General features: G+C 50.3%; 1 protein-coding gene across 1 annotated transcript in view; it reads left to right on the top strand.

Moving 5' to 3' along the window:
- ITGA11 (integrin subunit alpha 11) overlaps positions 1-12,628 on the top strand; it is a 47,541-nt gene that overhangs the window by 27,720 nt on the left and 7,193 nt on the right. Inside the window, exons 10-21 of the mRNA XM_082060565.1 lie at positions 433-503; positions 1,334-1,478; positions 3,204-3,352; positions 3,655-3,795; positions 4,471-4,674; positions 5,379-5,509; positions 6,161-6,327; positions 7,210-7,352; positions 8,899-9,009; positions 9,238-9,323; positions 10,396-10,603; positions 11,990-12,088. Of these exons, the coding sequence (XP_081916691.1) occupies positions 433-503; positions 1,334-1,478; positions 3,204-3,352; positions 3,655-3,795; positions 4,471-4,674; positions 5,379-5,509; positions 6,161-6,327; positions 7,210-7,352; positions 8,899-9,009; positions 9,238-9,323; positions 10,396-10,603; positions 11,990-12,088 (1,655 nt within the window). The remainder of the gene's footprint in view (positions 1-432; positions 504-1,333; positions 1,479-3,203; positions 3,353-3,654; positions 3,796-4,470; positions 4,675-5,378; positions 5,510-6,160; positions 6,328-7,209; positions 7,353-8,898; positions 9,010-9,237; positions 9,324-10,395; positions 10,604-11,989; positions 12,089-12,628) is intronic.

Here is a 12,628-nt window from a genome sequence, read left to right as displayed (position 1 = left end):
TTTCACTGAAAATTAAGCATCTCAGGATTTGGGGGAATTTTGGTCAAACCAGCTCACAAACTCCCCACCAATTTCTCAGTTATCTTGGTCCATCCTGCCCAATGCTTCTCAGTGAAAGAAAACTTCCCTGGGTGAGAAGCGTCACTCAGTTGCTATTATGACACAAAATCCTCTAAATCCACATTTTTGTGTGACTGCACAGCTAGGGTAGAAGAGAACCACAGCAGGGCAGAGCTCCCAGCACCTATTAGCAGCACCAATTTGTGTAATTGTGGTGATTTAGGGAAAAACAAGCTCATTTGTGGGAAATTGGGCCCTTTGTGCCCCAGGTGAAGTGGATGCTCATCCCACCCCAACCCATCCAGCCCCTTCAGGAAAGTAAAGCTCTTCATTAAATACTAATTCCCTTTTTTTATTTTATTTTTTTTAAAGGAACCAACAAGAATGAAATTTCCTTTGGCCTGGAAATGTCCCAGACCGGATTTTCATCACATGTTGTGGAAGTAAGAGAGTAAATGTGTTGGGTTTTTTTTGCTCCTGCCTGTGCAAGCGGGTGCTCCAGGCTTTTTACCATCACCAGCAGCTGCAGGTGGTGAGATGGACATTTTGGGCAAGTTATTAACCATGAAGTTAAATTGCTATCGTGAGCATGAGGAAAAAAATGCTGTTGCTGCTGGTGGTGGGATGCACAGGGTGCTCAGTCCCTTCCCAGCCACGGGGTCTATGGGCTGGCAGGTCTGAGCCAAAAGCAGCAGGAATTTCTGCTCAAGCTTCTCCTGGGGAGGGAAAGCATGGTGAAAAGATATGAGTGGGGAGGAAATGTCATTCCAGTGTGTTTGAAAATCTCCGTCTTTCCAGGTGTGCTTTGGAGAATGGTTTGCTTGATTCTTTTTTCTTTTTATTTTCTCTACTTTTTTTCCTATTTTTTGTTTTTTTCTTTCCTTTGCTTTCTTCTTTCTTTTTCCCTTCCCTTCCCTTCTTTCCTCTTTCTTCCTCTTTCTCTTTTCTCCTTTTCTCCTTTTTCCTCCTTTTTTTCTTTCTTTTTTCTTTTTTTTTTTCCTTTTATTTTCCATTTGTGACGTTCCTCCCCTTTTTCCATAAAACGTGTGATTTCTGGGAGAGACCATCTGCTGCTTTTTCCTTCTGCACTCTGCAGCCTCCAAGCAGTAGACAGTCCAAGATCTGGGCTTTTCGGGACCCCACATGTTTTCTCACACAAAAACAGCCAGTCAGGTCCCCTCATCCATCTCAGCATGAATCAACTTTGCCCATACAAGCAGCAAGGGGCTGAATTGGCAAGAAATACCCTAAACCCAGTCCCGCTCTCATGCAGGACGGGATCTTGCTGGGGGCAGTGGGTGCCTACGACTGGAATGGAGCTGTCCTGAAGGAAACCAGCAGCGGGAAGGTCATTCCCCTGCGGGAATCCTATCTGCAGGAGTTCCCAGAGGAGCTGAAAAATCACGGAGCATATTTAGGTAAGAAAGCCGGATGAGGCTCTGCTGTCAGGCCTGAATTCATGATTTTATGCTTAATAATAGGAAGCACAACATATTTCTTGAATGACTAACAGCAGCCAGCACTGGCAGTGTAGGCGGTACTGTGCCCGGCTGTTTGCGAGGTCCCATCAGTACGAGACCCTTGTTGCCCCTTGCTCGGGGATGCAGCATACCTGAGCATCCTCACCTGGGAAGGGTCCAGTGCCGAGCATAGTGTGCAGCACAAAAACTATTTAAATGCAGAAATAGCTCTGCCTGGGGTCATCTACAGCACTTACTGGAACAGTTTAAAAAGCACTGATGAAATGTTATGCCTAGGGAGGAAATACCTGCTGGGTTAATCCGTTCCATGTGCGGCTGTTGAAGCCTGGGAGTAAAAATATCAGCCTGGTTTGCAAAATGAAGCCTCTCCAGTGATGTGCGTGCCAGGCTGAACTGCCCCGTGGCAGGGAGGTGATGGGATGCTGTGGGGTCACCCATGGCATGTCGGGGCTCTTCCCTCGGGTGGGGACACAAATGGCCCCTGGACACGTGGGTCATCTCTTGGGGTGACAGCAGAGTGTCCCCCGGGCTCAGCTGTGAGTGCCTGGAGTGGGGGTGGCTGCAGCTGTGCCAGGGGTTACTGTGACAGTATGTGGGAACTCAGCTGGGCTCTGGCTTTCCCATTGCCTCCATTTAAAAAACAAAAACAAAACAAACATTAAGGAAAATGCTGGTGCACCGTGCTGCGGAGCAGCCTGGCTCACCCAGCGCTGGGACCTGGGCATTTCAAAGCTGATGCTTGGCTTAGGAATATCCTCCATGGAGGGGAATATTTATTCACCCCTGGGAAAGGGGTCTGTGATCCCTGGTAATCCCTGGAGATACTCAAAATTCAACTGGATGTGACCCTGAGTGATCTGATCCATCTTCACTGTTGGCTGTGCTTTGAGTTTCTAATAATTTAAGTAGCATTTAAAACTGACTGTGAATGTGCAGAAACCTGGAGCTGAGTGTAAAAAATGGGATTCTGTGGCCTTAGCGTTATATTGCTACATAAGCCCATCTGCAACTGGTGGCAAGTGCTGCATCCCAGTGTGCGACGTGATGTCGGTGACCCCAGCACAGAAAATAACCCATCTGGATAGAAAAGAGGGATTGTGCCGGATCATTTGCTTATGCAGGGTTATTTCCATAAGGACTCATGAGCAGTGGTTTTGATGGATTTGGGGCTTTTATTGATCTGGGAACATTCACGTCAAGCATCAGCAAAGTCTTTCACGCTTGGTTTCGGCCGCGGTGATGCCGGGGTCTCAGAGGAGCGGAGCAGCGGGTGCTGCAGCCTCCCAGTGCATGCACATCGCTCGTGTTTGTTTAATTTGATGTGAGCCATGAAGTAAAACACTTATCGGGCTGGGAATTGGGCTTGCATTCTGTGGAAGAAGGATTTTGCACCGGATTTGCTGGCTGCATTAGGCAGTGCCAAAACTTCTGGTGCAGCTGCACTCCTCAGGGTGTAGGTAGGACCTGAGCAAGCGGCTCAAAGCCCAGGGTCAGGGCGCTGGGGTTTATTTGAACGACTTTATCTTTGAAGAAATCTGTGTTTCTAGTTTCCCAATCTGGGAGGTGGCCAGATTTGTATCAGCAGCTGAGGGCTAATGAGAAGCAGAGCACCAGGCTGGGAGCAGCGTGGCTGTGCTCACCCTGCGCACGTCCCCCTTCCAGGTTACACCGTCTCCTCCGTCATATCCACCAAGCACGAGCGGATTTATGTTGCGGGAGCACCCAGGTTCAACCACACTGGGAAAGTCATCATTTTCAGCATGCACAACAACCAAAACCTCACCATCCACCAGGCACTGAAGGGGGAACAGGTAATGCCAGGGCACAAGCTGCCAAGGATACTGCAGGGATTTTTGAACATGGTGCATGTGGTCCTCCATAATTTCTCCCTCTTCATTTTGCAAATTGTTCTGTTCAAATAGTTGAGCAGTGTGATGCATCCACAGGCAGCTTGGGGGTGCCCTGGCTGTTGCTGGGCCTGCACCTCCAAATCACGATGCTGTAGCAGGGATGGGGCTCAGAATATCCCTGTGACCCCTGCCAGGGAGGGTGGCAGTGCCCCTGCACACTGGGGTCCTTGCTCCCATCCCACCCCCTCCTCAATCTCCTCCAGATCGGCTCCTACTATGGCAGTGAGATCAACTCCCTTGATGTCAATGGCGATGGTGTCACCGACGTTTTGCTGGTGGGAGCCCCCATGTACTTCAGCGAGGGCAGAGAGAGGGGCAAGGTCTATGTCTACACCCTGCGCCAGGTACGGGGCAGCATCGTGGGGTGAGACGGGGATGCTGCAGGGGTTGGGATGTTTGAGTGCTAGCACAGGAGCTGTGTCACCTCCCTGGGGTGGCTTGGGGCTGTGCAGACCCACCAGCATACTCTCCAACCATTTTGCCTCCCCCCAAACCAAGGGCACCCTCCTGCCTGGGGCTGTGGGGAGCAGCGAGGTCAGTCCTTCCACCATTGCTTCAGGGCACAGACGGGACATGTGCCACCCCTCCCCCCTTCCCTGGCACCCAGCAGGACTGTGGGGCAGGACCAGCTTTCTGATTCCCTCAAATCTGGCTCAAAATGCAGTTTCTGAGCCAAATCCCTCAGGCCCCAGGGTTGTGCGGGACAGCAAGCAGGTTATGCTCTATATCCAAGGCTGCAGGGCCTGCCCAGAGCAGCAAGAACCCCCATATCTAAAGCATAACTCTTAATGCAATTACTTATGTAGGCTACTATAAAAGGAGGCAAAGCTGGTGTGGCGCTCATTCATTCCCAAGAATGTGCAGAGCAGAAAGTCCTGCAGTCCCAGGAGGGCTTTCATGTCATTCCTTGCACATCACTGTATCTCATTTGGTCACCTTTGAGGATTTTCTCCTCTTGCCAGGCTTGCTGATGATGGTTTTTGGTTTTTGTTTTCCCTTTTCTCTGGCTGGCCCAGCAGAACCTCTTCATTTCCAGCGGTGCCCTGATCGATCTGCAGAGCTACCAGAACTCCCGCTTTGGCTCCTGCATTGCCGCCGTGCCCGACCTCAACCAGGACTCCTACAATGACCTTGTCGTCGGGGCACCTTTGGAGGACGAGCACCAAGGAGCGATCTATATCTACCTCGGCTTCAAAGAGACCATCCTGAAGAAGTACAAGCAGGTATAGCCACTGGATGTTTTGGTTGTCCTCATCCTTCATTAGAATAAAAGTCATTTGTGCCCATTTTAAGGACAGATAGAGCATAATGGCCTCAAGTTGTGCCAGGAAAGGTTCAGACTGGATATTAGGAAAAAATTCTTCCCAGAAAGGGTTGCAAAGCAGTGGAACAGGCTGTCTAGGGCAGTGGTGGAGTCACCATCCCTGGAGGGGTTTAAAAGGCACATAGATGAGTTTCTTAGGGACATGGCTTAATGCTAGAGTTGGGCTATGGTTGAATTGATGATCTTGATGTTCTCTTCTAAACAAGATGATTCTATGATTCTATAATAAATTCACATGCAGGATTGTGTTGTTAGTTATTATTGATGGATATTTTCTCCCACAAGGTGGCCAAAACAAAGCAAACATAAGGTATGAAAAACATGCTTGAAATTAGGGGCAATTAGCACTCAGTACAATGGATTGCAAGAGATAAAATATTTCTTACACTTGTTAGAAATGGTAACCGTGCAGAGTAAATTCAGCAGAAATCTCTGGATTGTGTCTCTGAACTGCTCACATTCCCTGGAAAATTATCTTGGATGCAATCGCTTGGAAAGGGGCATCATCAGTAGCGTGGGGGAGGTCGGGGTGGTGAACCCCTCCTTGGCAGGCAGGGATGCTCCTGCTGGAAACGCGTCTGGATTCTCCCCTTTGCTTTTCAGCGGATAGCGGCTGCCGACCTTGTGCCGGGGCTGATGTATTTTGGATGCAGCATCCACGGGCAGCTGGACCTGAATGAAGACGGGCTTGTGGACTTGGCTGTCGGCTCTCTGGGGAACGCCGTGCTGCTGTGGTTAGCTGCATCTCATTTGGCACTTTCCTCTGCCCAAAGCGCATTGCGATATCATGTTTTTCAGGGAAAAACTGATCTCCCAACAATTTTCCCACAATAATGATCCCCTGTTCAGCAGGGCCATGCGATTTCAATGAAGTTGGACTCTAGAAGGAGATCAGAGTCAATTTTATATTGAATTTCATTATTAGTTCCCCAGGAGTCTCAGACCAGCTGATCGATCTGTGGTGATTTGCCCAGGCTTCCTCCATATTATTTAATAAGAACAACTTAATATTTGCAAATATTGATCAATGTTTAGAAAGTCACTTGAAGCTGTGAGGATGGAGGGAAGCTGTGCTCTGCAGAGATGAGGTTTGCCTTTGAAAATGTCATGTGCATTCAGGGGGCCAAATTCTGCTCTCGGTGCTGAGTCACTTCACTGGCATTAGCAGGAGGCAAATATGCACTAGAGATTTTATTCTTCAAATACTACATAGATGAGCTGAGAGTAGATTGGCATGCCATGGTAGCCTTTGGTCTTCCTCAGCACCTTCTTGATATTGGGTAAAAGGGTGAAAAGGGTGAATCTGGAGACTTCTGGAGGCTGCTGCAGATGTCTGCAGGTGTCCCATGCCCCAGCACATCTCCCAACCCCTGCTCTCCCCACAGGTCCCGCAGCGTGGTCCAGATCAATGCCAGCATCCGCTTCGAGCCCTCCAAAATCAACATCTTCACCAAAGACTGCAAGCGGAATGGGAAGGATGCCACCTGCATGTCGGCCTTCATCTGCTTCACTGCTGTCTTCCTCTCGGCTCACTTCCAGACGGCCAGCGTGGGTAAGTGGCACAGTGGCTCATGCAAAAAAAAACCCAGTTCAGGCACTATTTAGGTCTCCAGCCCCGAGGGAGCACCCAGCTTCTGCCAAGGGAAACCATCCAGGAGCTTGGCATAGTGTGAGGAGTGCATGTTGCCATCTGCCGCATCCCTTTTTTCCCACAAATTTGTCCCTGTCCTAGCTGATGTAGCAGGAACAGTGGCTCTGCCATTAAGCATTTGCCAAGAGACACTCCAAGGACACAACCTGACCCATGTTTGACCTCTTTTCTCCCCTGTGCCCTGGAGCCAAGCTCTCCTGCAGCTTCCCTTGCCGTGGTACTTGAGACAGGGATGTCACCACCACCTCCCCAGCCAGCAGGGCAGGAGAGGACGTGCCCAGACCACGTCCCACAGATCTCATCCATCCTCCCCACTGCAGGGGCACAACACATCTGCTGACCAGATGTGCATTTTTCCCCAATACCCTCAGGAATCTCTGAAATTATTGGCAGATCTTCTATTAAACACGTTGCAGTGACCCCAGATCTACCCGGCGGATGCCCGTGACTCAGCTGGAGCCGGAGGGAGTGACAGCAGCTCATCCCGGCAGCAAACGGGTTTCTGAGCAAAGCCAAAGGAAAAACAAGAATTTTGATTTGTGCTATCAAATGTTTTCCTCCTAACCGCTGTCATTGCAGAGCTTGCAGGACAAAAAGCTGAGCGGGGTTTCCTATTCTATGATTCTACCAAACAAGTAGCAATAACTATAACCTGATTTTCCCTTAGCATGCTCCCTCCCATGTTTCTCCTAGTGGGACAATAGGGGTTTGAGCGCACAAAAGCCCATTTTTTGACCCGGTGTTGCCATGTAGTGAGTGTGCCTGTCACTGTTCTCCCCCCAGCGCTGCGGTACAATGCCACCATCGATGAGCGCAGGTACACGCCGCGGGCGCACCTGGACGAGAGCAGTGAGCGGCACACGCAGAAGGGGTTGGTGCTGCTTGGTGGGCAGGAGCATTGCGACCGGCTCCAGTTCCATGTCCTGGTGAGTGAGAAGGAGGACAAGGATGGGGTGTCCTCCTCTGTCAGCCCACGGAGGGGACCAAACTGCCCAAGCAAAGATGTTCTCCAACTTACACAAAACAGCAATGCACCCCAATGGCTTCATGGGGCTGGAAATGAGAATTATCCCCCAGCCCAGGTTTCTTCATGCTGGGATTGATGTGGGCAACAGAGCTGGGAAAGGGGCTGGAGCACAAGTGTGATGGGAGCGGCTGAGGGACCTGGGGGTTCAGCTGGAGAACAGAAGCTGAGGGGAGACCTTCTGATCTCTGAACTGCCTGAAAGGAGCTTGGAGCCAGGGGGAGTCGGGCTCTGCTCCCCAGGAACAAGTGCCAGGATGAGAGGAAACGGCCTCAAGTTGCACCAGGGAAGGTTGAGGTTGGATCTGGGGAACAATTTCTTCCCCAAAGGGCTGTTAGGCATTGGAACAGGCTGCCCAGGGCAGTGGTAGAGTCACCATCCCTGGAGGGGTTGAACAGATGCGGAGATGAGGTTCTCAGGGACATGGGGTAGTGCCAGGGGTGGGTTAACAGTTGGACTTGATGATTTTGAAGGTCTCTTCCAGCCTAAATGATTCTGTGATTCTATGGTCAGGGATGGAGCTGCCGGCACACAGCAGCTGCTGGATCCCCAAGCACTGACTTCATCGCAGCCCCAGCCTGCACTCGGCTCCTTTCCGTGAGCCGCTGGCCGTGCCCTCAGGGAGGGTGTGCACTCTACGCTCAAGTCAGGCTGCTTCTCTTGCTCCATAATTGATGAAAACTTATTTTTCCATCAGGAACCAAATTCCTCCATGCCAGTCCCCGTTGCTCGCACCCTCTGCACCCCTCTGACCATCAGGGTCCCCTTCTTTGGGTGTAGAAGCTGGAGAAACCTTCTGCACCGCTCACAGGGAACAGCTGATGCACAAACCTGGCCAAAATCAAACATTCCCAGCAAATGATGAGAATATTGCAATGGCCAGGGAGGACCGAGCTGCCAGACTGGCCCAGCCCCAAGCGCTGGCCTGAACTGCCGTGAACTTTTGGGAAATTTGAGTCTGGAGCTTGTGATTTAGCCGGAGAAGCATCTCACGCCAGAGCATCAAACTGCACCCTGTATGGCTGGAACAATGCATGCGAAGAGCTCACAGAGCTGCAGGAAATGTGCAGCTTTGTTACTGGGTGGACAAGCCCCATTTAGGGGCTGCAGGGTATCTCTGTCCCCATCCAGGATTCTGACTTGGAGACAGCTTGCCCCTGGAGCATCCATTTTTTCGGGCCAGCATCTCCAGGGTGAAGCATTTCCCACACAGTCAGGCATGCAGGTGTGGATGGGTGTTGTGCAGCACCACGGAGCTCAGGTTGTCCCTTTCCCTCAGGAAGGGTTAGCTGGAGAAGACAGGATGATCACACACCAAGTATACTAGACTACAAAGTTTTTATTTCATAAAATAATCACACATGCCTGTTCTGCTTTACCTTTCTCTCTGACGCTGCTGCCCATGCATGGGCTCTGTCCTTCTCAGCACTGCTTTCTGTCCCTCACAGGACACAGCTGACTATGTGAAGCCGGTGACATTCTCCATCGACTATGAGCTGGAGCACCCTGAGAATGGTCCCATGCTGGATGACGGCTGGCCCACCTCACTCAAGGTCTCGGTAGGTAGCAACGCCCACGTCTCAGGGCGCCTTTTATCAGGCATTTAGCAGATTTATCTCTTTTTTTAATAATTTGCTTCTTAACCTGGGGGCTGTAATCCCTGGTCCCTCCTGTGATAGCAACACGTTGCATTCACTGCAGCCTGGAATCACCGCTTGTGTCCCTTCTTCTGGGAGTATAACTTGTGGTGCAAAGCGTCATTGAGCTGCTCTTGTTGTCCCCCTTAGGTTCCTTTCTGGAATGGGTGCAATGAGGATGAGCACTGCGTCCCTGACCTGGTCCTGGATGCCAGAAGTGATGTGCCCAGTGCCATGTGAGTAGCTCACCCAGATCATACTCCCAACCAGTATCACAAACCAGGGGGGCTTCAAAACCCAGTCCCAACCCATGCTCCATACACACTGGCGTCACAGCTGGCCCTTCATCCTGCATCACCAGGAAGTTCACCCAACATCACCACAAGGTTCATTCAACATCCCCATGAGGTGCTTTTCGGCACCCTCTCTCACAGCGGGTCTCAGAGCCTCCTCCTGCTCCCTGCCTGGAATGAACTGGTGGTTTTTGAGGGAATCCACAAAACAACTAATATTTGATGCCATGGTGATGAGTCCCAGGGAGACAAATCAGTAAATAACAGGGGGGAATAAATAGCTGGCATTACCCACTTGGCAATTATAAGCTTGACTCACTCAGCAGAAATAATTATATGCTACATCTGATTGCTTAGAGAGCTTTGAAAGGTTTTTTAGGAGCACAGGAACCTGAACCTCTTTCTTCCATCAACAGTAGTGGGCTCAGGGCCAGTGCTGCTACCTGGGGATTACTTGTGTCCCGTAATTCAGCATTTATTGCTCTGTCTCCTGTGAAGCTCTTGGTCCCAAGGCTGTGACCCAGAGCATGACCAGTCCTGGCTGGGCCGCTCTGCGGGAGGTTGAAGTGAGCTGTAGGTGGGGGATTATTTATGGATCTTAGTAGCTGGAGTCCTGTGAAAAACCATAGGCAGATGCCATGGTCTACCAGGGTGCCAGACCTCCAGTCTGGTTCCTCCTGAAGCCTGAGGAGCTTTCCTGGTGTCATCAGTTGGGGAGGGGATTGTGCCCTGCGAGAGTAACTGGTATGGAGGTGATTTCTGCTGAGAAAACCACTTTTGAGGTGACTTGTTGGAATTGAGCTATTCCTTCAAACCAGTGCCCTGGCTGCCCTGCTGGTAGAGGCAGAAGGTGGCTCTGAAGGTGGCACCATCCTACATTTTCCTTTTTCCCTTTCCCCTTTTTCCTTTTTTTCCCTTTTTTTTTTCCTTTTTTTTTTTCTTTTTTTTTTTCCTTTTTTTTCCCTTTCTTTTTCCTCTTTTTCCTTCTTCCCTCCTTCCCTTCCCTCCTCTGCAGGGAGTTCTGCCGTCGGGCACTGCGGAGGCCACCACCGGACTGCTCAGCCTTCAGCCTCTCCTTTGACAGTCCCGTCTTCATCATCGAGAGCACCAGGAGGAGGGTGGCTGTGGAGGCGGCACTGGAGAACCGGGGTGAAAACGCCTATAGCACTGTCCTCAACATCTCCTTCTCCAGAAACCTCCAGTTCGCCAGCTTGATCCCCAAGGTGAGGCTGCCGGGGGAGACCTGAGGGTTTCCAGAGACTCTTCTAAGCCCGGACGGATGAGAAAGCTGCATCCTAATCCAGAGCCCAAAAACGTCTCCGTCCCTCATAAATCAGACATGTTTATGGACTTCGTTTCTAAGCACTTACAGCCCTTTCAGCTCTTTATTTTGGAAGTACAAAAACACTTGAATTTCAAGAGCCTGAAATAAGGTCAAATGCAGATGAAATTATTTCCCTCTTTATTTTTTCTACTCCAATAGTTTAAAAATACTTGCTGCACATGGCCAAATTCCCGTCAGGGATGAATTTTTGCAGCTGAGACATAACTCCTGGAAGTATGGGCTGATAACTGGAATGTGGCCACAGCTCAGCATCTAGCTAGGCAATGCTACTTCTGCCCCCTGGATGAGCCTGTCCCTGTGCCATGGGGACCCTCCCCAATATTTCCCCCCACCACCACTCACTCATCTCGGTGCCATTCCTCTCTTGTCCCATCAAGGTTTGGGAAATCTGCTGATGCTGCTGAGCCCCCGCTTATTCCCCAATGACTTCATACCCACCCGCAGATCCCATGTCCTGCCTTTGTTTTTCTACAAGCCGTGCCAAGGGAAAATTGTGGGGCACGCTGCCCACAAAATAAGAAAAAAATGCCTTTTCAGAGAGATTAGTCCCAATTAAGTGAGGGGAAAAACCCTTCGGTGCTCCGTAACAGAAAATACCACTCAGTGGTGGCAGCAGGAAATATCTGCAGCTGGTTATAGAAGCATCAGGCTGCTAATGGGTTCCTGACTGCTGCTCTTTATAAATAAGCAAATTGCTAACCAGAGGGGATGTATGTTTGTGTCAGAGGCACAGAGACCCAAATAAAAAGTAGCTGTGGCCCCAGAAAGTCCACAGCCACATAAGATGAGTGAGAGAAAGCTCCAGACTGTTGATGATGGCTGTCAAGGCATTTTCCCTGTAGCTGGTGCTGGGATGTTTCAGCTGGTGGCCAGGCAGAATAATATTATAGTTCTTGTTATCTCTTGATGCTTCTCTGTGACTCCTTATTACAGAAGAATATTCTTCTTCCTGGCTATAGTGCCAAGAATAACCAAGTTCATTCATTCACTGCTGTAGTTAAATTTCTAAGGAGGATTTAAATCAGAAATCTGGAAGCCAGTTGCTAGAAATGTCCCTCTCCAGGAATGGTCCTAGAAATTCAGCTGCAGAGGCAGGATTCCCAGCCTGCAGCAAGAGGTGTTGGTTGGTTGCTTTGTTTGGTTGGATGTTTTTTCCAAAAGTCAAAGCCTGTTTTGAGCCCCACAGGTATTTTTGCTGCTTTCATAAAGAGCCAGATCATGGGCCTTGTGCCCAGTGTCATGGACACTTCATGTCCTATTTTAGGATGACACAGACATCAACATTGACTGCATGACCGAAGACAAGAACCCCAACAAGAAGGTGTGCAACGTCAGCTACCCGTTCTTCCGCGCCAAGGCCAAGGTACAGCTGGACAACTTAGAGGGACTAGATGACCTTTGAAAGTCCCTTCCAATCCTAACTATTCTATGGTTCTACTTCCTCCCACCCAAGAGAGGCATCACCCGCAGGTTGGGACCCCTCTGTCCCCAGCATGGCCACAGGGCTGCATCCATCCATCTTCAGGCTGGGCGGCTTTGAACAGGATTTTTAAATATAAACGTTTGGTTTCTTCCCTTTCTCTGTCTGTTGTTGGGGTTTGGAAGGTGCATTAGGGGAGCTGGGGTGGTTGAGATGCTCTCTTGATGCACCAAAATCAAAGCCAGCTCCTAAGAGTCAAAGAATTTGACTCCAGTTCTTTGGGGCCATTTAAAGTTAGCTTCAAACCACTGCTGGTGACTTCCCTGAGCTCCCTCCTTGCAGCACGAGGCACCTTTCCCTGCCTGACAGGTTTTCTTTCCTCTGAACTCTCGGAGTCCCTCTGGACCCTCCTTTGAGCCTGCCCAAGCCCCTTGGGCTGGTGGCACCATCCAGACCCCAGCTCACCACCGTTTCCAGCGCTGG

The sequence above is a fragment of the Streptopelia decaocto genome, assembly GCF_964273445.1.
Source record: "Streptopelia decaocto genome assembly, chromosome: 9".
Taxonomy (NCBI): domain Eukaryota; kingdom Metazoa; phylum Chordata; class Aves; order Columbiformes; family Columbidae; genus Streptopelia; species Streptopelia decaocto.
Note: the sequence above shows the minus strand (reverse complement) of the source record. Positions and strands in the feature narration are given on the sequence as shown.